This window comes from Martes martes (assembly GCF_963455335.1).
Source record: "Martes martes genome assembly, chromosome: 4".
Lineage (NCBI taxonomy): Eukaryota > Metazoa > Chordata > Mammalia > Carnivora > Mustelidae > Martes > Martes martes.
In genome coordinates this window covers 152,056,403-152,080,047 of record NC_137891.1, presented here as the reverse complement: position 1 = coordinate 152,080,047, position 23,645 = coordinate 152,056,403, and the positions used below count along the sequence as shown (strand labels likewise).

The 23,645-nt window shown below is 39.7% G+C and overlaps 1 protein-coding gene across 9 annotated transcripts in view; it reads left to right on the top strand.

Moving 5' to 3' along the window:
* ELAVL4 (ELAV like RNA binding protein 4) overlaps positions 1-23,645 on the top strand; it is a gene marked incomplete at both ends in the record, with an annotated part of 84,972 nt that overhangs the window by 15,346 nt on the left and 45,981 nt on the right. For 7 of the 9 annotated variants that reach the window (XM_080802696.1, XM_080802695.1, XM_080802694.1 and 4 more), the window contains one exon: positions 22,283-22,523. In XM_080802696.1, the coding sequence (XP_080658822.1) occupies positions 22,283-22,523 (241 nt within the window). Of the gene's footprint in view, positions 1-22,282; positions 22,524-23,645 lie in introns of those variants that run through there. The other 2 variants (XM_080802697.1, XM_080802698.1) reach the window with 1 other exon arrangement.

The window sequence follows — 23,645 nt, the reverse complement described above, 5'->3', positions numbered from 1 at the left end:
AAAAAATTAAAACAATAAGTGAGATAGACACTTTGACTTTGTTATATTTCTGCTTTCTTGGCTAACATCTCAGAGATGAAGCACTCCACATTTCCCAGCAGTATGGGGGGGGGGCCAACTTAAGATTAAAATTCTGAAAAAATCACCCTGCTTCTAGCTTATCCTAATCCTCTGCCCCTCACTCCTATTTATTAAGCATCACACTACTCAGAAGGTACACTAGCAAATTGTGCAATTGAATAAAACCCACACTTTTCTTTTTTTTTTTTTTTAAATATTTTTATTTATTTATTTGACAGAGAGAGAGAGATCACAAGTAGGCAGAGAGGCAGGCAGAGACAGAGAGAGGGAGAAGCAGGCTCCCTGCTGAGCAGAGAGCCCGATGTGGGGCTCGATCCCAGGACCCTGGGATCATGACCTGAGCCGAAAGCAGAGGCTTTAACCCACTGAGCCACCCAGGCACCCCATAAACCCACACTTTTCATTTAGATTCTTATAACTGTATCATATGTATAGTATCACTTTTTCTACATTTTGTCAAATAAATTTTTACATAAACTAAAAAAAAGTGAAATACAAAAGATCAGTGGCTAGTGCTTAGTAAGTATAAGTATTATTTCATGAAACTTTTGGTTCAGTTACCTATGTTTTGAGTTGTGATGTGAAGTTGCTGTGTGTTCAATATATTTCTTACTTTTTTTGCTTTGTTGGATCCTTGTCAGTAAATTTCGAAAAACACTGTTCTAGATGATAGTGAGCTCTGCATTATCCCAAAGGAAAAAAAAAAGCCGCCTTTTTTTTTTCTTCAGAGCTATGCAATGCGAGATCTCTAGTAACTTCCAAATTATTAAAGAAAGGATAGCATCTGATTATTTTAGATTTAATGTGGAAAATGTATCTTAAATCTTGGAAAGTTAAGATATTTACATGGCATATGTTGGGACTCTCTATTAATCAAGTATTCATTAACTAGCAAATCTTACACCTTGGTCATGCTACCTAGCTGAACCTTCAAAGTAATAATAATAATGATAGTACTAAGTAGTGGAGGTGATCTGGAGGTGGGACTAAAATAATCAGATTAGCTTTCATTTCTTGAGCCCTTACTATGAGTCAGGCACTGTGCCTTACATACCATTCCTTTTAACCCTTAAAACAACCTTAAAAGGTAAATGTTAATTTTCCTGTTTTATGGATGAACTGAGATTTTGAAAGGTAAGTTAAGGTTACACAGCCAGCAGTTGGGCCAGATTTTATTTCAACCCAAGTGTGTCTAATTCTACACAAATGTCAAAGATTTATTCAGTTCCATGAAAATGTTTTAGAGCTTGGTGGATCAGTTGGTCTCTGCCCTCGAGGGTTTACTGTGTATGAAAGTGGGTGAGATGTGATTTAATCGCAGGAGGACAGGCACGAAGACTTTCATACTAAGTGTTTAATTTTGGAAGTAGTGAGAAAAGTACCTGTCACATGGCTTAGGTATTCAATAAAGATTTATTGAATTGAAATTAGATTAATTCTCACCTGGAAATTTGGAAGGGAGTGGGAGTATTGAGGAACCTTTGTGCTGAAGAATATCCTTACCTGGAAGGTGGCAAATCCATCTGCCCTAAAACCCTGTAGCGCCCCTTGGAACTCCTAAAACTGGCAACAGCAAAAAGCCAATCAGAGCTCAAGAACTCAAGTTACGAACTCCAAGTTTCATTCAGGCAGAGAGAACATTTGCCATCTTAGTATGAAAAGAGAATCCTGTGGCAGAAACATTTAAAGAATGATAAATAGACAGCAGGCTTCCTTAGAATGAAAAATAGTAGTTATTATTGTTGTTATAGCTATTTTTACTATACTAACCTCATAATCTCAAGCAAGTCACATTACCTCTGTGAGCCTCCATTTCCACGGATGTAAAATGATTTATACATCTTGGCGTTGTTGTGAAGATTAAATAGATTCGTTTGATAAAGCCTTGCTAAGTACTTACTATTTAGTGGTCTCTGAGGATTTAGTATAAAGAAAACATAGCCCCCTGCCCACAGGGAGCTGAGTGTCTGGTGAAACTGCTGTGAGTGTGGGATTCAGAGTAGCCCACTACTGAAAGAATGCAACCCTTGCAGTCTGCTTTGGGATGTGTATATTATTGTCATGCATGTCTCATTTACATCATTGGAAGTTCAAGTTTATTGAGGATAAGTGTGCCATGATAATCATCTTCTTAACTTCTACTACCCTATGGCCCCTGCTTACCCATTGGTGCAGCATTACCTTGTAGAGTTCTCACTCAATGAATCCAGCCCAGTTCAGCAAATATTTACCAAGTTGTTCAAGGTGCTGTGCTGGAAAAGGGAGAGTAACATTTGCTGAACAGGGTTGAGTTTAAAATCACTTTAGAGTGCAAAAGAGGAACAGTATCATGAGTTGGTGATAAACTACACTAGTGCTAAAAATGCCTGTGACCTATTCAGGAAGAAAGGAAGGCCCCAAAGAAAATTTGGTGGTGAGCCTAAAAAATTAATATATTCTTTCTTTTTCTCAGTGCTGTTTTGTTTGTATTTCGTGGGAACCAGTGTATTTGCTACAGGCACACAGTTGAGATGTGATCTCAGAGATGGCCATTAAATGGCCATACTTGTGGCTCAGGATCAAGTCAAGCTGCCTTCACAGTGCCCAGGAGACCCTCTGTGGCCCAGCCCCTGCCCTTCTTTCCTGCTCCCCACCCTGCAGCTCTCCACCTTCCATTCATTCTCTGCTGTGAACTTCCCCATGCTGTTCCGTCTGTACCTATGCTCAAACAGATCCCTTGGTCTCAAACATCCTTCTGCTCTTCTTCACCTGGCTTCAGGAGACAAATAGGAGGTGACTTCCCAACTAGGAAAGTGCTGCTGGCTCATGCTGGGTTAGGGCCTCATCCATGAGCACAGCCAGTGTCCTTTTGCCATTGGTCTTCCCCACTGTATTGTCACTTGTTGATTTGTCCGTCTCACCACCATGTCAGCAGTCAGACCCGGGATTCTTTCTGTGCCTGGTCCCTAGCAGGTGCTCAGTAATGAACTGTTAACTGAATGATAGATTTGGATGTTGGTTAGATTATTCATAAAGGGGTTGCCTTCAGGTTCTCTGTTACCTCTAGCCTGTGAGAGGGATGTTGGACCCAAAGCCCTCTGTCATGAAGGCTGGTTTTGACACTACCGTTGCTCACCAACCACAGTTCTGTAAATTTGGGTTGAAGATCTTGAGTATGTCTAGTTACACGAAGCTTTTCCAGACTACCATGACTCATCTATACTGCCTCAGTAATTCTTTCTTTCAGACCCCTTTTGTTACTTGGTCTCTACCGTACAGTTAACAATGATACATCACAATAATAGGGACTCTTTTCAGGCTTTACGGAAAGAAGAGACTTAGGTTATCTCATTGAACCTCACAACTCTAGGAACAGGTATTCGTGTTCCTGTTTTGGAGGAGCACCACATGGTTTACATAACTTGCACAAAGGTCACAGGGCTAGGGAGTGTCAGACTTGGAATTCCAAGCTTAGTCTGTTTGATTCCAGAATCCATTTTCTGTCTCCCATTTTGTATTACTCACTTCTTAAAGGAAGAGACTAATGAGAGACATTTAGCCTAGTGGTTATTGATAGAGACTTTAAATCAAGATCGCCAAGGTTCAAATCCTGTCTTTACCAATTATGACCTTGAGCAGATCCCTTACTCTCCCTATGCCTCAGTTTCTTCATCTGTACTCTAGGGTTGTAAGGATTTGATGGACCAATGTGTATTAAGAACTTGAAACAGTGCTTGGCATATAAAGTGCTAGTGATCATCATCATTATTATTATCATATAATATTAATTTGTGTCCCACTCTTCAAATAGTTGTTGAGTGCTTCCTGTAACCAGGCACTATTCTGGGTACTGGGAGATACAGTGGTAACTAAGACAAGTCCCTGCCCTCGTGGAGTTTTCACTTTAGAGGGGGAAGACAGACAATAGAGTAAGTAAATAATTAGAATTAGTGTATCTATTATGTGATATTTTATAATTTCATGTGATGAAATGCTATTTAAAAAATACAATGAGATAATGGGTGGGAGAGTGATACTAATGAGAATTTGTGAACACGTAATGAGGCTACAGCAGTTCAGCCAGCGTCTTGCTTCTACTTGATAAGCTGGAGCAGTCATTGCTTTGTTTTGAAAGGCTGGGCTTTTTATGTCCAGCTGCTGGCTCTTGGGGTAAAACGCTTGCCCTACCTGCACTCAGTGTGGGGTGGTCATCCCAGGAGTAGCAGGAAATTAAGAGATTTGTTGGGGAAAACAAAACAAAAAGAACTCCTAAATCGGCCAGGGGTCTCCAGTCTATGAGGGAGAGGCTCCACTCTATTTCCCTAGAGTTGAGGCTGTTCCAAGAAGGTCAGAAGGAAGGTTAGGCCAGCCATTCAGAAGTGCAGTGGTCATTAGCATTATCATAGGATTCTTCATCTCCATTAAAAGTATCCTACTGGTTAAGAGCACGGGCTTTGGAGTCAGAGAAAGAGGATTTTTTCCCCTCCCACTTACTTGTGGTGGGGTCTTGGTAAAGTCACTAACTTGTTCTAGCCTCAGTTTTATCGTCTGTAAAATGGAGTTAATAATACCTACTACAGGGATGCCTGGGTGGCTCAGTTGGTTGAGCAGCTGCCTTCGGCTCGGGTCGTGATCCCGGCGTCCTGGGATCGAGTCCCACATCGGGCTCCTTGCTCGGCGGGGAGCCTGCTTCTCCCTCTGCCTGCCACTCTGTCTGCTTGTGCTCACTCTCGCTCCTCTCTCTCTCTCTCTCTGACAAATAAATAAATAAATAAATCTTTAAAAAAAAATAATACCTACTACAAAGCTTTGTTTAAAGGATGGTTAGCGTATGTAAAGAGTCCGGTTCAGAGCCTGGCACATAGTAAGCATTTAATAAAGGAATATTTTAGAAAATAGTTCAGTCTCTCCAGGGTGTAAATTTTAGATATTGGCCATTTTTTGCAGGGTTCATAGGGAGAGAAGATTTAGAATAAAATATGCAAGCTACTTCCCATTTCATAACCTTCAAAAAGGAGAACAGATAACTTCAAAACTGAGGCTATATCATCCCAGAAAGGATCTTGGATGCCAGAGGAAGATAAAAGAGCTGGGTAAAAGAGCTCTGGTGTGTGAGATCCTGAGTTCAGTTCTTGAGTCTGCTACTTTCTAGTATTAAGTTAAAGTGCTTACTTTTGAATTTGTATCTTCATAGGTCAAAAATATTCAGGTCAAGACTCCTGTATTAACTGGAATTGCAAATAAGCTTACCTGATGCTCCAGTGTGAGCAACTAGAAAGCATTAGTTTTAAAATATAAATATGTGTATTTTATGTATTTTTTATCTCCTCTCTCTTTTATACTATTTTATAGTATTGCATAAAATTAGATTGAAATCTCAAGATTAAAAGAGAGACATAGTTTATTCTTGTGCCAAAGCTCTTTTGTTTTCACTTGCAATGTGTGGACTTAAATTACTTTAAAAAAAAAAGAAAGAAAGAAAGAAAGAAAGAAAGAAAGAAAGAAAGAAAGAAAGCAAAACTCTCCATCAAACACTTTTGAGAGTAGAAGAAAAACTGAACATTTGGCAGTACATCTTTTGTACACAGCATTGGATGAAGCCCTAAATATTTTCTTCCTCTTTTGTTTAGTGGTATGTTCGGATTGTGATTCTCCCAAAATTTATTTGCCCCACCCTTGGCCACTAGTTCACATTTGTTTTGATCTTGATACCTGCACTCATCTAAAATAAACAGTGCAGGTAGAGTGAAGAAAAGGCTTAAGAAAAGGATTTAAAAATAGAGAACCACACATTTCTCTTATGGTTTTTTCAACACACTGCAGAGCCTGGTGGGAAGGGGAAAAAGGAAGTGTCTTGCAGTGTTCCCCAGTTTTCTCCCTCTAAACTCTCCTAGCACCCTGCACTTGCCTCTGAGCACTGATTCAGTTAGCAGCCTTTGGTCACATTCTTCCTGTAATGCTACATGCCTGGAGCAAGAAGTCAACGAAAATTCAGGCCCTTTTCTCAAAGAGCTCCCAGTCAGTGGGGAGACAGGCAGGTAAACTGTGACTGAATAGGAAGCGGTGAGTACCATGACGAAGGAGAGAGGGGAGGTGCCTATGCCATGTGGGTCAAGGAAGCAGGCACTGCACTTTGCAAAATAGCCTGGTTATTTAGACAGTGGTGGGAGCAGCATTTTAGTAGGGGGAGGAGAGGAAGCACACGCATAAAGACATGGAAGAGACATATGCATCACAGAAGGCATTCAGAATATGGCACTTGCCTTGTTGAAGTTTGGATCTCTGTTCATAGATCTGTCTACTAACCACTGCTGCCCCTCGCTTCCAGAACTACATTCCTACAGGGCAAGGATCAAATGCCATGGAACCAGTTACTTGAACCATAATAATACATTTTATCTTTACCACATACCTATGAGCACTATCAACACTGAGAAAACTTAGATGCGGAATTGTTAAGTAATATGCCCAAAGTCACACAGTGGAACTGGGATTCAAACCTAGACATTTAAGCTCTGGTGCCTGTGTTCCTAATAATTACACTCCACAATTGATATTGGATACATGCTTAAATGGATTTGGAATGAATGGAAGTAGAAGTCATTGCGTGATAGTTTATTCACTCATTTGTTTAAAAAAATAACATGTAAGGCATTTCTCACTCTGATAGTTGTTACAACATATTGAGTCCCCATTGACTTTGACTTTGGCTTGTGTGACTTGTAGGAACTCTCAAAGGTGGAAATGTTCTGTGGGACTCTTAACCTGGAGACTTTAGGCAGATTCAGACCCAAAGTGAAAATGAAATAGGAGTTTAGGCCTGAAGCAGTGGCAATCTGTGTTGGAAGGAATGTGGGGGTAAAGAAACAGAGGCTATGAAATTGACCTTAAAAATACAGTCTTTAGGGACAGTTTGAAAGAAGTTGAAGACAAGAGTGATAAGGGCAATATAGCTTTAAAAGATAAAAGTGCTCCTACTTTTAAATTGATTTTGAAGAGGTGAGAGAGATATGAGAGAGGTTTGTGCTGAGAGCAGAGTGGTGGGGAATAGAGCAAGGAGAGCAGATTTAACTATGGAGAGCAGGTGAGCACCTGGAGAGCCATCCATTTATTCATTTATTCTACCAACAAAGCCTAGAGCTCTGCACTGGTCCCTGGGATTATGGATGAATCAAACACAGTCCCTGTCCTCAAGATGCTCACAGTCCAGTGACAGAGACAGGAAGATGGAGAGTGTCGGGGCTGTGTGGTAAATATCTGTGAGGGAAGCATATACATGGGAGCTGGGGAGAGATGGGGAGCTGGGGAAGGGCTTGTTAGCCTGATGGTGGGAGGGGAGAGCTTTCCAGGCCAACAAGCAGAGTGTGGCACAGGAGAGACCACAGCTTGTACTAGTTGGCCATTGCTTTCTGCAGAAGGATATTGCCAGCAATGTGCTTTCCAGGAGGTTGTGGTGGGTAAAGGAGGAAGATGGAGTCAGTAACAGTAAGACCTTGGTTCACATCCTTGCTCTGCGCCCAGGTCTAGTCATTCTACTTTCTGTTTGCTCCTTGACCCTGGGTCTGCTCACCTATAAAATGCAAATGACAGGGTAGGGGGCAAATCCCACTTATCCCCCAGGGTCTTCCTGAAGATGGAATGGGGTGTTGGGTGTGAGTGTGCTCACAAAATCTCCTGAGTCTAGCATGTGACTGAAAGGATTCTTTCTGGTGGCTTTGTAAAGAGTTCATCTCGCTTCTGTGGGAGGGTCACACTTTCTGTGTTTTCTCTGCACTTCCCACAACACCTTCCCAACCATGCCCCAGAAGATCCTCTTGAAGTGCATTTGATGTCAATGTAGCTGCTCCTTGGGGTCCACAGGAAGGAAGGAGCAGTCCAAGTGGAAGGTGGACCAGGGACATGGACCTGCCCACCCTGAGCAGTTCCATGTGGAAAGCCAGAAATGCCCTCTGCTATCTGTACCCAGAGCAATCTAGGGCAATTTCCCAAAATTTCCCATGAAAACAAGAGGGTTACCCATTTGGGAAATCAGAAACCTGAAAGACTGCACTTATTATATGTGAAGTATCTAACTTTAGGCCATTCACAGTAGAGGGTTTTTTAAAAAGGCAAAGTGTACCAGAAATTATGTTTGTAAGTGTTAAAAATGGTGCTTTCATTATTCACTTTTTAAAGTTCACTTAATCTCTTCCCCTTTGCTCTGTATTTTTCTGGCTGGTATTATTCTGAGAACTTACTAGTTAATGTTTGTGAAACATTTTGAAGATGAAGGAAATAGCTATTGACATAGGTAGGAGGTGAGTAGTAACATTTTTAAGTGTTCTTTTCCATTTCAGAAATTAAATTCCAAGGATAAATGTTACCAGCACTTAGTTGACTTTGCCTCCTCATTTTAATGGGAATATATTTTCAGAATGTTACATTTTTGATAAGGGGAATGAACAGGTATTGAGTCCTTACTGTGTGCCCAGCTCTGAGCCAGGTGCCTTAAATTGGTTATTTTTCGTCTTCACAACAACCCTGCAAGGCAGACAGAATTGTGTGTATTTTTCAGATGAGTAAATTAAATTACACCTCCGAGAGTTTTAAGTGTCTAAACCCAGGTCAAGGCTAGAGCCACTTTTCAAACCCAAACTCTAAACTTCATGCTCTTGCGATTGCACCATGTAGAATTTTGAATTAAGATCTTTCCTATAAACAGTCATTTATTTGGCAGTTTTAGTGACTAACAGCAGATACATAGTCCAGAATGGTATTAATCAGATTAGATCGTTTCCTTTCTCCAAGACTATTGGGTTACATTTTACGGTGATAGGAACTCTTTCCTCTGACTTGGAGGTTTCAGAAAGGGCACAGGGTTTGGTTTCACACTTGAGTTTGGGTTTTGGTTCTGGCTGAGTGAGAATGGGTACTGCCTGCCCCAGGCCTCACTTCTTCATTCTGTACAGAGTGATTTCAGTTCTTCAAGCTTTGGTTTCCCCAACTCTAAGTGGGGGGAATGACAGTTACCTACTTTGCAAAGTTGTGGGAGAATTAAGTGAAGTAATGTACCTGATGACAGCTATCACCATTTATTATGTGCTAACTAGGGTAGTATTGGAAGGAGTTAATTGTAATTGCTTCCCTAAACCTTTTTCCATGTAACCCTAAGCATTTTTTAATCAGTGTTATCACAGGATCTCCATTTGTTGGGCCTTTGCCATGTTCCTGGCAGGGACTTTGCTGGGCACTTTGTATATACTCCATTACCACATTTATGACATTATAGAGTAATTACTTATTTACTGATTTATTTACTTCCTTGCAGGCAGGAACCCCTTTTTTCTCCTGTATCTCAGGCATTTATCATAATGGCTTCTGGCCCATTGAAAGAACTCATTAATGTTAAGGAAGTTAGGTTAACTTTTTTTTTTTTTAAACATATAATGTATTATTTGTTTCAGGCGTACAGGTCTGTGATTCATCAGTCTTACACAATTCACAGCTTGACTTTTGTTCCTTTGTACTGCCTTTACTCTTCTTTTAAGAACGAACTTCAGTTGAGGGGAGGAGCTATTCTAATGGAGGACAGTATTGTCATTATTAAATTGTGACTTGCTTTAAAATATGCCTGTAACTAAAAAAAAAAAAAAAAAAATTGTTTGCCCTAATTTCACAACAGCTGATTCTGAATATTTGTCAGCCTTTCACTTTTTAAAAAACAAATTTCTGGGATAGAAAGACTGTATCAAGATTAGGAGGAGATTACTAAACAAATTTACTTTGTATCTGTGATTTTAAAGGACATGGTTACCTGACACAAAGAAGTAAACTCTTTTTATTATTATTGTTATTATTAACATATAATGTATTATTTGTTTCAGGAGTGCAGGTCTGTGATTCATCAGTCTTACACAACACACAGAGCTCACCACACCGCCACAACACAACACACTCTTTTCAGTACCTGAGTGTATACATGTATCTATTCCAATTATTCTTAGGGGTTTATTAAATTAGTCCTAAAAGGTTCTTATCTGAGAATTATGTATCATGCAGTTTGAATTTTAGTATAATTTTAGTATAATTTTGAAATCTTACCATGTGTTTTAAAAAGTCTTACCATTTCTGAATTTTTAAAATGCCAATTTTACTCATGCCCAATTAGTATGAATTAGTGAGATTTTAAAAGCATATCTTGAAAGGCAAAAGATTATTTGTGAAGACATAACTATTAACTTATTTATTCTTTGTTCTAATCCAAAATTCTCTGTTGTTATAAGGCAAATCACAAAAATCCATAGAAATACATCAATTTTTCTTTTTTAAAATATAGAACAATGAAGAAATTGAGGTAAAGGAAAATTAAGAGAAAAAAATAACATGAATTCAGAAGTAAAGTTTGTGTCTAAAAAGAATTAAAAGTTTTCAGTGAGATTCTATGCTCTTTCTTTAAACACAGAGGGCTACAAATTTACCACTTGTTTTTCTAGCAATATTGCAAAAAGGAGACCCAATGAATTACAAGATGCAGAGTCCATAAAACTAAAGCAAACTCGTCATACAGAGGACAAAGAATGTTAGTGGTTCATTGTCATAACAAAGTGTTTGTCTTAAAGTAGACAAATAATCTGATATGTGCTATTTGTGATTTTTTTTTTACCTCTCCACGTTGCTTCTTGTTCGTGAGATTTTTAATAAATATGTATTAAGAAGATCTCCGTAGGTAGGAAAGAGAGATGGAAATGCTTAAGAAGCATGGTGTGGAATGCTGCTTGCCAGTGTCATACATTCATAAGATGTCCTTGAAGATGGAGCACAGAACAGAGATCAGGGAAATTTTGGCAGCTGCAGTTGGGAAAATAAATGGCTGTTGTGTGATTGGGCAGATCCTAAAAGCAGGCTCCTGCTCAAACCATGTAATTAAGAAAAGTGGGAGCTTTTGTCCAAGTGCAGAGTGTTCATAATATCAGAGTTTGTCAGCAGGAGCTTTTAGAACGGATCAGTACTTTTCACTCCCTGATCCAGGGAACGGTTTTCTTATAAATCATCTTCTCTCCTTGCTGTCCTCCTGAAGGTTGCTGCCAGGCGATAAGGCAGACTTAGATTGTAACCTTGCTAATACACAGTGATTTAGGTGAAGGAGAGCCCAAATCACAGTCCGTTTCAAGAAATGTGATTTTTATTCGTCTGGGCTCCTATGTGTCCTCTAATGTAGGAAAAGAGGGTGGCCAAGGAGAGATTCATCAGGACAGCTCTGGGAAGGAGATGGAATAATTTTTAATACTGTGACTCCAAACTGGTTTGAAGGATTTGACATTTTCTTTCACTTTTAAAAATAACTTCCTTTCAGATTATAAAAGTGCTATTATTTTCAACATAAAACAAAAAACTTGGAAGATAAAGATAGAGACAAGTATAATCCCACACTTTATTGTTAGCATTTTTATTTTTCCCTCCTATACTGTGCATGTTTATATAATCAAGATAATCAGTTTTTTATTTCACTTTATTCTACATTTATCATATGCATTTTCTCAAGCTATCGAACCCATTATACACATCATTTTAACAGCTGAAAATACTGGATCATAAAACTATATAATAACTTACTTAGTCACTCCCCCTTGTTGGGCCCTTCGGTTGCTTCTGCTTTTTCACTCTTTTAGATACACTTTTTATAATGTATCTTATTGTGCATAATTTCGGTCTTCAGAATTTCGGATTCTTTTCTGAGCTTCAGAATGGATTCTTGGGTCCAAGAATCTGAACATAAGGTTCAGAAAGATTGTGTCCAATTACATTTCCACCGATGATGATAAGAGAGACAATTTTACTGCACCTTAAAGCTTGCCAGTTGCGAACCTTGGATTTCTATGTTTTCTGTAAACAAGGTGTCTGCAAATAATTCAAAGATACACTTCTCAGGGTGCCTGGGTGGCTTAGTGGGTTAAGGCCTCTGCCTTCAGCTCAGGTCATGATCCCAGGGTCCTGGGATCGAGCCCCGCATCAGGCTCTCCGCTTACCAGGGAGCCTGCTTCTTCCTCTCTCTATCTCTCTCTGCCTACTTGTGATCTCTGTCTGTCAAATAAATAAATCTTAAAAAAAACAAAACAAAAAAAAAAGATACACTTCTCCCAGCCCAGGCCTGCATTCTCACCGAAGCTGATATGATGGAGTCCAATTTTACGCATACCCATCTGCCTTCCCAGGGGGTGTGGAGGATGAATGGTAGTCCCAAACACCTCCTTGAGTTAGATGAGGGATAACATTCCCCTATTAGATCAAAAAGTCCTTTTTTCGAATGCATCCTTCTTATTCAGAAAAAGAAGAAGAAAGGAAACAAAAGAAAAGGAAGAAAGAAGAAAGTAACTCAGAGAAGGAAGAAATTAAAAATAAAATTCAAGTGTGATAAAGTAATTTTCAAATTTAAAACTGCCCTGTCATAATGATGTTCAGGATTTTTTCAGTAATGAACATATGGATATAACATGAGGTTGTGTGAATTATCCATGGGTCTAATTTATCGTGGCCATTTATACATAACATTGAATTACTCAGAACCGTTTTATTTCACTCAGTATCTTTAGCTTCAAAATGACCCTAAATAATCTCTCTCCTTTAAATTGCACAATTGGAAGAGCCATTGGCATTATACAATTCTTAACAAAGAGAACGTTGCCTTGTGCAGATTTTTCTAGATACTAACTCCCTCTACTCCGTTTTACTATCCTCCCCATCTCCACCCAGCTTTGTTAAGAAAACAAATATAAACTTTCACAATAAAAAATACTTTATTTACATTTCTAAAGAATTTAATCTGAATGTGCATAAGACAAATTCAGAGATGTGACCCATGATATCTGTATCATGATATAGATAAGGATTAACAAATTGCTTTGTACAGCTGGATCTAGGTGAGTTTGCCCACACTCTGCGTCCGGGAACCAGGCATTTTATAAATAAAAATACAATATTTATGTTTACATGAATTGTACCATTGGCAATTCGTTATGCATCAGAAGATAAGCTCAACTTAGTCAGTCTGGGGACAGTTTTACAAATGACTCATTAACGTTCTTTGTATGGAATATGCGGGTAACCCATCTACCGTCACAACTGATTCCCGCTGCAGCAGGTGCTCATAGTTTATCATGAGACATTTTGGTTATTTTGTCCACAATAAACATGCAGAGTTTGGAAGCTTGGACAGTTGGATAGGAAAGGAATTGTTTTCCAATTGAATTTCTAATTAGGTCTAATGTTTTTGCAGGAAGCCTAAGAGCTTGGCCACGAAATTGCATTTATATTGAAATGAATACATTTGCACTTTTCAGATATGTCTTTAAAAAAGAAAGCTTATCAAAGTTTGAAAGCATCTTTATTGGCCATTTTGGAAAAGAGGACTAAATTTAGGGCTCGGGAAGTCATGAGAGAAAGGTCTCCTTGTCTTTATAATGAACTGAATGGTCATGCCATCCCTCAGCTCTGGAGAGTTTGCTGGAAAAGTCTGTTAAAACCAAAATACCCAGGGGTTTGACTAGGACTGGGCATACCGGAAATCATTTTAGGCCCAAACAGAAGCCCTAAAGATATAAAGGAGGCCAGTATTTATTGAAGAGGGGAAATGTGTGTGATGTATCTGGGGAGGAATATTAAGAACTCAGATTTCTGTGAATTTGAGAAGAATGCCTAAGAGAAATTAAATTTTGATTATGCTTTTCATATCCATGCTGGCCTTGCTATTTTAAGTATTGATGCCTCTTGTTCTCTCCAGCGGCTGCTGATTTTTTAAAAATCCTGACTACCCCCACTGAGAATACTTTTGGCATGCCTGGTATTCCTCTCCTGTGAAGAAGATGCTGTTTCAAAGAAGTAATGCCTCAAGCTTACCTCACTGTTACAAAGTCATTGGTCTAGGATGTATGCATTTAGATCTGAAGCAGGACGTGTCCATCCAATACCAGGACAAGTCTGCATGTATTTCATGTATGTGCTCTTTGGTAAGGCGGGGGAGTCATTAGAGAAACTCTGAAGGCAACTGCTTAATGAAAGGGGTATATGCAATTGATTTTAGTTAATTACTTGTTTCTCTGCCCTCCTCTCCCATCCTCCTAACTTGAACCCTCTAAGGGCAGGGACAAAATTATTTTTTTTTCCTGGATTCCTAGAACAATGCCTTGGTCTGTAATAGCATTCAGTAAACTTGTGTTGAATGGAACACACTTGTTTTAAGGATATGCCGGGAATTTATTACCGGGTAACTTCCTAGAGTAAATAGGTCTTTCAGGTTATTTGTGCATCTACCCAAAGGTACTATTAAACTGTCAGCATGTTTTCCCCAGTTAGAATTAAATATTTTTTTTCTAGAGCTTTCTAGTTACTCTCCAGCAGAATTACGGAAACTTGGTACAAATGGTTTTGAGAGACACGAGTGCAGTCTTCAGCCAGATTCTTCTGCTCCAGGGACCTTTGTGAATCATCACCTGTAATCTGGTTTGGGGGTGGGGGTACGGGTATATTCCCAAGTTCCCTTTTCCTAGAGTGATCAGGTCATCAATCTCAGCCCTTGCTCCTGGGCCCCATTAATAACATGTGTCTCCTTCCCAGTTGAATCATAACCAGGAAAGCATTGCATTTAGAAAAAAATATTAATCTGAAGGGATTTGAGGAATTAAAGCCTCTTGAAGAGAAGGAGGGGAGAGTATGGATTTTATGAGCTGATGGACAAAACTTAAAAAATATGAAATTGGGGGGTTGTAGGACATTTTTAGTATCTTTCAAGGAGCAAGAAGAGAAGTGAGGAATTATTCCTAAAAATAATATCTGTCTTCAGGAACACAGAGCCTGCTATGTAATTTTCTAACTTTGGGGATTTGTTTTTCAGGCTTTCGAAAGGCGGGCGAGTTGCACTAGTCTGGGCTGCACCACCAGTGTCTGACATACTGCGTGTCAGGATTTTATAAGGGTTAAGTGGGAAATGCCTACAAAGAGAATTAGGACTTTTATTTTTGTCCTCATGAATAATTTAAATCTATTTCTTTAATGGTTCGATTCAGTGACTGCCCTTGGTAAACATTATTCTTCATGCTCTCGGGAGCACTTGTTCTATTACATAAGGGTTAGCCTTTATACATAAATTTTCAAAAGTCCTTCCAACATGGTGAAAGAAAACACCTTTAAATACTCATTAAAATATTGAATAAAGTATGTGTGTGTGTGTCTCAGATGCACACACCTGAGACATGTTTGCAATCAGAACATTCTATTAACACCATTCTCATTTCTGGGCATGCTGACATTTAGAGGGCGCTGGAGGTAGAAGGGAGAGTGTTTAGGAAAGAAGCATCATATTCCCGTGACCTTCTTAGATTATTTTCTCTTGATCCTTTGGCCTGAATCGAGCATCATGGCCACCCCTCTGCCAGAAAACCAGAAGTTGAGGTTGGCCGTGATGGGGGTAGAAGGGCCCTGCCCTGAGCTTGTGGATGACAATGTCAGTAGTGAGTTCTACAGTGGCACGGGTTCCTGTAACATAAAGTCGGAACCTTATATGTGTCTCACAAAGTAAATCCTGAGAGTGTAAAGTAGGTTAAGATGTGTAAATGCAAGACTGTGCAGTATATTATTGGACTGCCATTTTTGTGGAAAATATTAGAGCAAGGCCACGCAGTATGGCTGACAGGATTGGTGAGGGGGCTGCAGGAGGACCTCCGATGTGGTTCTCTGGTGCCCGGGACAGTGACTGTCCTCAGTTGTGAGGAGGAGGACCAGCCCTCTAATTCTAGCCTGACTCTCCCCAAATTTGAGCAAATGAAAACCTTGTCAAGACTGAGGGACAGAGGGAGCTGTGAGAAATTCATTTCACCATGAGAAATTCATGGTGAAAGAAATATTAAAGGAGGCTTGAAATACATTTTCAAAATTTTATAGTGGTCTTGCCTAATACACTTAAAGGGCCTTTTGGCTGCAGGACATGCTTGCTCTCTGCTCTGACATGTAGAACTTTCAGCAGCCAGTATTTGTTTGGTTAATGAGTTAATGAATTCTGAGAACAAGAAATTATATGAAAAGAATGATTTGGGGAGGAGGGGAAGTTTTGGCTCTTTGATTGTATTGCTACTCTTAGAATCAACTGGAGGATTTCAATCTGGAGATGAAGAATTATCATTAGTGTACGTAAAATATGTGTGTGCATTTTTCTGGTGAGAATGAGCAAAGACATTCAACAGGTTCTCAAGGGGGTCCTTTTCAGCTGAAGATTCAGCCCCTCCTCTTGAATGAATGCCTCTTAAAATCTATATTTTAAAAAATATATAAATAATGAATATAAATATATATTTTTATATATAAATAATAAATATAAATAAATATATATTTATATATAAATAATAAATAAATAATATCTAAATGTATGCCTGGCATATAATAGGTACTCAGTTAAGTGTTCTGTCCTCTTTTGTTATATGTAAAATTGGGATAACTTTCGTACCTTTTTGGCTTGTACTTTACAGGGTTGTTTGAAGGATGTAGTGAACTATTGAGCATGCAAGGGCCTTCATTCATTCAATAGGCCTTAATCCAAACCTACCAAATGTCAGGCCCTGTTCTACATTCAGGAGATGCTATAATAAACAAAACAGATATGGTCTCTGTGCTATGGAGCTCAGAGTTCAGGTCACCATTTTTGTGACCTGTAAAGTGCCAGATTCAGTAAGTTATGGAGATAGACATGTCTCTGCATGTCTGTTCAAGTACATTTTTATGATATGGCTACCCCTCACTGTCTCCTTCCAGAAAAGGAAAAGTAAACCCTCATCTAAATGTCCATGTCTGCACTGTCACACTGTACGCTGTCACTATACTCTTGTGTACTCTTGCGTAGAGCTGGGCTTAAGTTCCCACTTCCTGTTCTAACTGGAAGTGTCACCCTGAGCAAGTCATTTCCCCTTTCTTTTCCTCAGTTGCCTCATCATTAAAATTATGGCATTAGGCTCTGTGGTCCCTAATGTTCTCTGATAATCTGTCTTGCATCTACATCATGAACTCAGTGAGGGCCAGCTCCTTGTCTTTGTTGTCTCCGTATCCTGAGGGCCCAGCACAAGTGCTTGGCATTCTGGGGCTCTATCTCTGTTCATCTAACATTCCCAGATCTAGCCAGAATGTAAATAAACCTATTTTTTTGATGTGTATTTGACCTGACAAGTCCAGGAAATAGTGTAGCAGATGCCTTGGGTGGACAATAATAAGAGGTGGGATTGAACAGATAATTAGGGATATCAGGAAGGACCCAGGACTGTGGTGATGGAGATGCTATCAAGGGCTTTTTTTTCAGTAGCACCCTGAGAAAGAGGCTGAGCCCAGCCCCTGCTTCTTACGTCCCTTCACAGAGATTAATGACCCTGAGTGGTGATCCAGCAGCTGCATGTGTGAGGCCTTCCCTCTTGCTTTTGTTGTATATTTTGCTGGAAAAAAAAAAATTTGTGGGAGGGGTGAGGTTAATGCGTTGAGTGTGAGTAATTAGTCATTCAAACCATTGACATTTACAATGACAGGATTTGAGTGCCTACGTTATTGTGCACTGCTCTAATAGTTTATCCCTGAAATTTTCTGCCTGTATAATGTTTCTTAAAATATATCACAGGAACATAAAAGATTTAATGCAGTGCTTTGTACAACCATTAGAGTTTGACGTCAACTGAACCTCCTCAGTGCTCTATCCTGGATGCTCACTGTAATTCTGTTCTTAATTATGCCATTCAGAAGAGAGAAGGAGGGCAAGTCAGGGGTTTGGAACCTGGTCAGCTGCAAAGTTGGCCATGTGACCCACACAGACTGTTTCAAGAAAGTACATAGGCACACTTGAGTAACTGATATATTTATTTGCAATGAAAATTGTGCTGTTAGAATATCAAAAGCCTGGAGAAGGAAGTGTTCTGATCTTGCTGAGCCAGACTCTATGCTTATTGGAGGATATGGATTACCTCTGGTTTGCTTCCTATGTTGAGATTACAGGTGTCCTCTCTTTACGATGTATCATGTAACCTTAAAATATTATAGTTTCATTTTCTTGAGCTTGATATCGTTAGACCTTGGCAATTTCTCTTATTTTCCAAGTATGTTTTAAAATCCTCTTGGTTCACTTGTGTGCCACATTTCATTCTGACATTTTACATTTGTGATTCTTTTTTTAAGCCTGTCTTGTATACTGGGATGCACCATTAAGACCAATGAGGGGTCTCATTACATGATGTATATTAACACATTTGCAAGTGTTTCTCAGCTTTAGTACATTTTTATTGAGCAAACTCAGAGTGCATGTGTGTATTTTCATCAGTTCTTTCTGAATACACAAAATGATAACTGTAGAATGTGTTCAAGGCAAAGAGAGCTCCCCTCCCATAAGCCAAGAATGACTTGACCTAATTTATGGGTTTGGTTGGTTGAAGTAGCTCAGTACCGAACACTGCATCTCGTGGATCATTCTGTTCAGAGGTTTGGGCCCAATTAGGGTTCAGATGGGGCTACAGATGGGGCTCAACTCCAGAAGTCAGCATAATTTAGGAAATCCACATAAGATATAAGGAGATGAAAGCTGGTTGGGGAACTGAAATTACCTTGCTGCAGACTTGGTACTTCCTAGGCTTCTCTGGAGCAGCGAGACCTGTGGGATGTTCACATGGTTGAGGGCTGGCTTTCGCAACACACGTCTGTGAGGCAGGCATCCAGTGAACGAAAAAGATGAACCCGGCTCTCAGGTGATCTTCAATTGTCATGGTCCCATAAAATCTCAGCACGCTTAGGTATGATTTACATTCTTCTTCATACTCCATCATTAATGCCCCAAAAGCTGCCTCAGTGCAGGGTATTTTCTAGGTGTTTGTGGGGCAGCCTTAACAAGGGTAACCTGAGAAAGATGAAGAGCCGGGAACGTGTTCTCAAGATTGTGGGGCTGGCTTGTTTGCCACTAAATCAAAAGGTATCAGTGCGTAGCCCTGTGGTTCTGCCAGCCCCACCTTCTGAACTGGATAAAGTCTGTTTTTAAGTTCCTTATCAAGTTGGCAGTGCTCCTTGTGTTTGTTGCCTGGACACCTGACTGAGTGAAGCAGTGAGACAACACTGCAAATGGAGACGCTGGTCAGATGCAGGAGGCCCAACGGTGGAGCAGAGCAGAAACCTGCCTCCCCACCAGGAGTTGTGATGATGCTCTACAACATCATCTCCATTAGCATTTTGCGTCCCTTGGGCACATCTCCCTTGTGTTTTCCTGGACAGAGCAGCAGAATAGGCTTTGCTTGGATACAGCTTCTATCAATGCTGAGAAGAGCTTGATTTAAGATTCTTCTCAGAAACCCTTTGTTTTCTCCTTGCTGTCTGGACCAGCCTTCCAGAATCTCACAGTTGACCTGAATCCAAGAAGTTCTGATGATGTGGTAAGCAGAGCCACTTAAGTTACTCACATGATGATAAAGAATCTTAGAAGCTCCTCACCTTCCTCAGTCTGCCTTATTCCCCTGACTCCTCTTGAGACTTCTTTTTTGTTTGTTTGTTTCATTTCCCATTTGTGATCATTCAGAAAAGGAAACAATTAGAGGAACACCTACGTAGGGCATGATGGAGAATAATAGTTGTAATGTCTCCAGGCATTCATTCTGAAGAGAAACCTGCACGTGAGGCTTTATTCCAATTTACAAAGAGGAAACTGAGGTAGAATATTCAAGTCACCTGCCTGAGATTACATAGCTAATAAGTGGTAGGACTACAGTCTTAAGTCAGCTGCTGCCGTGACTAAAAACTTACTCCTTTTTTACTTTATCACTTCTGCTTCAGTGAGAAAATAAATAAAAAACCCACCAAAATAAAACCCCCCAAAATCTCTGAGTATTGATGAGGTTGTGCAGCAACTGGAACTTTGATACGCTGCTGGTGGGAGTGTAAGTTGGTGCCACCATTTAAAAGAGATACTGATAGTGTCTACTGCACAGAACATACATATACTCTGACCTGAAAATAGACTCCCAGGAATATTCCCAACAGAAATGTGTGTGTATGTAAATCATGGGAGACATGTGCGTAATGCTCAGAGCAGCATTATCTATAATAGTTAAAAACCAAAAACGACTGAAATGTTTATCAACAGAAGTGGTAAATAAAATGAGATAGTTTCATAATTTCACAAAGGAATTCTCTACAGCAGTGGAGAAGTAAAACCTACCACTATATCTAATGACATGGATGACACCCAGACATAATGTGTGAAAAGACATAAAAGAGTACATATTGTGGGACTCCATGTATATAAAGTTCAAAAGCAGATAAAACTAATTTATGGATTATAAGTCAGTTACCTTGGGGGGGTGGTGAGAATGATGGAGGTAGGGACAGAAGAAAGGCTTCTGGGATGCTAGTCATGTTCTATATCATGGTCTGAAGGTGAACACTCAGGTGTGAATCGTGTTCTCTTTGTAATTATTCTTCGAGTTGTACCCTTAAGGTTTACATGCTTAACTACATGTATATGAAAGTGCTTGTCCCCCCAAAATTCTCTCAGCAGCCAAATGATGATAATAATGGAAGATGCTAGTTGTCAGATGTCTATTAAACCTTGCTTTCCACGTCTATGAGATGTAGAGAATATTACGATATGCCTCATTGCCTTTTTGTGAGGACTCAGTGAGAGAATTCACATCAGATGATTGGTAGAGTGACTTTAATAAATAAAAGTAATGGCAAATTACATTCCCGCCACTATTCAGGTACTTTCTATACCTCATGTCACTACCTTGCAAGGCAGGTGGCATTGTTCCCATTTTTCAAATGGGGAAACTAAGGCTTCTAGAGTTTCAGTCATTTCCCCCAAGGTCACACAGCTGGTGAATGACAGAGCATGATTCCATTTCCAAAGAACTGGTCAAGGTCAGAGGCGACAGAAGTCCTATCATGAAGGACAAATAAGAGATGTGATAAGATAGAGTGCAGAAATGGGCCTGCTGGGCTGCATTTGGGGCCAGGGAACCTGGGTGCAGGCCCAGACTCTGCCCCAGTTTCCCATGATGACAGAATTCACTGGATGTCTCTGGAACTCATCTCAAACATGAGAGTTTTGAACTAGATTTTATTTCCTTAAGTGCCTTCTGGCTCTGCAGTTTTGTGATTCTCTATGTTTGTCATGCCATACAGGACCTCTTTATAACCAGGCCCCATGAGCTTACATCCATTTTCCATATAGAATGTATTATGTATTCTGGCTTCATCTTCTCAGTACTTTCCTTGAATCCCATCCTGTAAAGCAGGGCTAATTGCTCCTCTCCTGTATGCCCACAGTCCTCCTGGGAGCCATTTACCTATCTGTGTCCTCTATAGGCTGTAAGCTCCTTGAGGGTATAGACTGAGATTTATTCATCTCTTTTTTTCCCATGCATGCTGCCTAGAACAGTTCACACATTTGTGGAAATCTTTGTTTAATCAACTATTTGAATCCAAATTTAATTTAAATTTTAACTATTTACTTTTTAAGTAAAGTGTGAGAGGATAGCCTTGGGCTGTGCTGGACCTAAGGTAGGACCTAGAGAGAGAGCTACCTTTATGTCTTTCATTTTATTTGAGGTCCAGGGGAAACAGTCACAGAGTGGCTAAGGAGAAAAATCATTAGATGACTTTGTAGCTCCCCAGCATGTGCTTATGAAATCTGAAGTTTGATCAGTGCTTAAACATCGGTGAAAATCTAAACCCTTCCCCCTTCCCATATGGAACGGCCCCACTTAATTTAATGTCATTTTACTTTATGAGATAGTTAATAAACAGGTACTGTATTTGATCTTGTGAGCGTAGCCCTCTATATTTAGTTTTTCAGCTTTAATGGAACTATAATTTTAATCATGATTATTACTTTACATTTTAATTATAATTTGGTGTGGCTTAAGTATACATTTCTGAGAGTGATTGTGTAATGAAAACAGGAATTAGCTTTTCATTAACAAAATAATGGGAGAGTTCCCACTGCATTCTAGTCTGTGTTCAAAATCCATGGGCTGGCCTAAAAATAGCAAGGGGAGTTTAACATTTTGGTTAAAAACATGCTTCTAAATTGGCTGTGTTCACAACCCAGTCTCTTTTGCTCCATCTTGCTTTATCTTGTTCTCTTTCTTTTCAAAACGTAAAATAAAATAAAATCTTGAAAGAGACTTTACTTGTGTCTTTAAATTTCATGAGGCTTATTTTTATTATTTTTATTTTTATTTAGATAATTAGCACCATGGAGCCACAGGTGTCAAATGGCCCGACATCCAATACAAGCAATGGACCCTCCAGCAACAATAGAAACTGTCCTTCTCCCATGCAGACAGGGGCAGCCACAGATGACAGCAAAACCAACCTCATAGTCAACTATTTACCCCAGAACATGACCCAGGAGGAATTCAGGAGTCTCTTTGGGAGCATTGGTGAAATAGAATCCTGCAAACTCGTGAGAGACAAAATTACAGGTATGCTCTTCTTCAGTATTCAAGGCTGAGGCTTAGTAGCTGCGTTGTTCCATTAGATGTTCAGAACTTAGCAGAAATGCACACAGATGGTGAATGCATCTGAGTGTCTGCAGTGTGTATCCTGCATTCAAGGATGGCATGGGTACACAGTCATAAACTCACCCATGCGTGTACTCTACATAAAACCAGATTGCACATCGGGAGGACTGGGAAGCAGATGAGGATGTTGAAACTTCCTTGAGCTTTACTTTTTGTGAAATAACCCTTTGGTTTTATCCCCTTTTATTCTGAATCAGCCACCCCTTCCCTTTGTTCTATAGTTCTCCGTTCTGCCCTCTGCCCTCCCTGTCCTCCACACTAGTTTTTATCTCTTCCTTTCTTCTTAAGCATTTGGTTTGTGTGTGTCCAGTGTTCTCCCATGTGTCTGAGACAGTGTTTTAAAGGGGGGCCATGGTGAACTTTGGAAGATCACAACAGTCCATTGTCCCTGGGGAGAGAGAGTCTCTAAGGAGAGCAGATTATTCTGGAATAAAACTACTCCGCAGGAAGAAGGAAAAACTTAATGAGGATCTGCAGTTGAGGTATTTTATTTCATTTCGTTTGGTTTGGTTTTGAAGATACTCTTTGAGAAGGCAGAGACTTTTTACTGGAAAGTAAAACAATACCCGATCAACTTCAGTACTTGAAATTTTTAGCTTCTGATTTTTTTCCGAATCAACAACTATTTGTTGAGGACCTCATGTTCGTCAGACACTATAATTCTTTGTGGTAACATTTCCATGTAATCTTTTTGGAAGTGAGAATATTTCCTCAGATGACTGATGGCTACATCACAACGGCAGTGCATCCGCTGCGCCATGGCGCTCCACTCCCAAAATCATTCGCCCTCAACTGAGTATTTGATGTTTTCCAGGACTGACTTTTGTTTCCCTTTTGCTGGGCAGATTAGGTGACAAGCAACTGGCCTATCTTAGAAAAAGGAAATTCTGTCATTAAAATAGGAAGATACATTGGCTTGATTTTCAATAGGGGAATCTGTGTGTGTTGCTCTATGTGTTCTCCAGTTCTTCTGCTTCACGTGCAAATCTGTCTCCCATGTAAATTAAATTACTTTGCAAAATC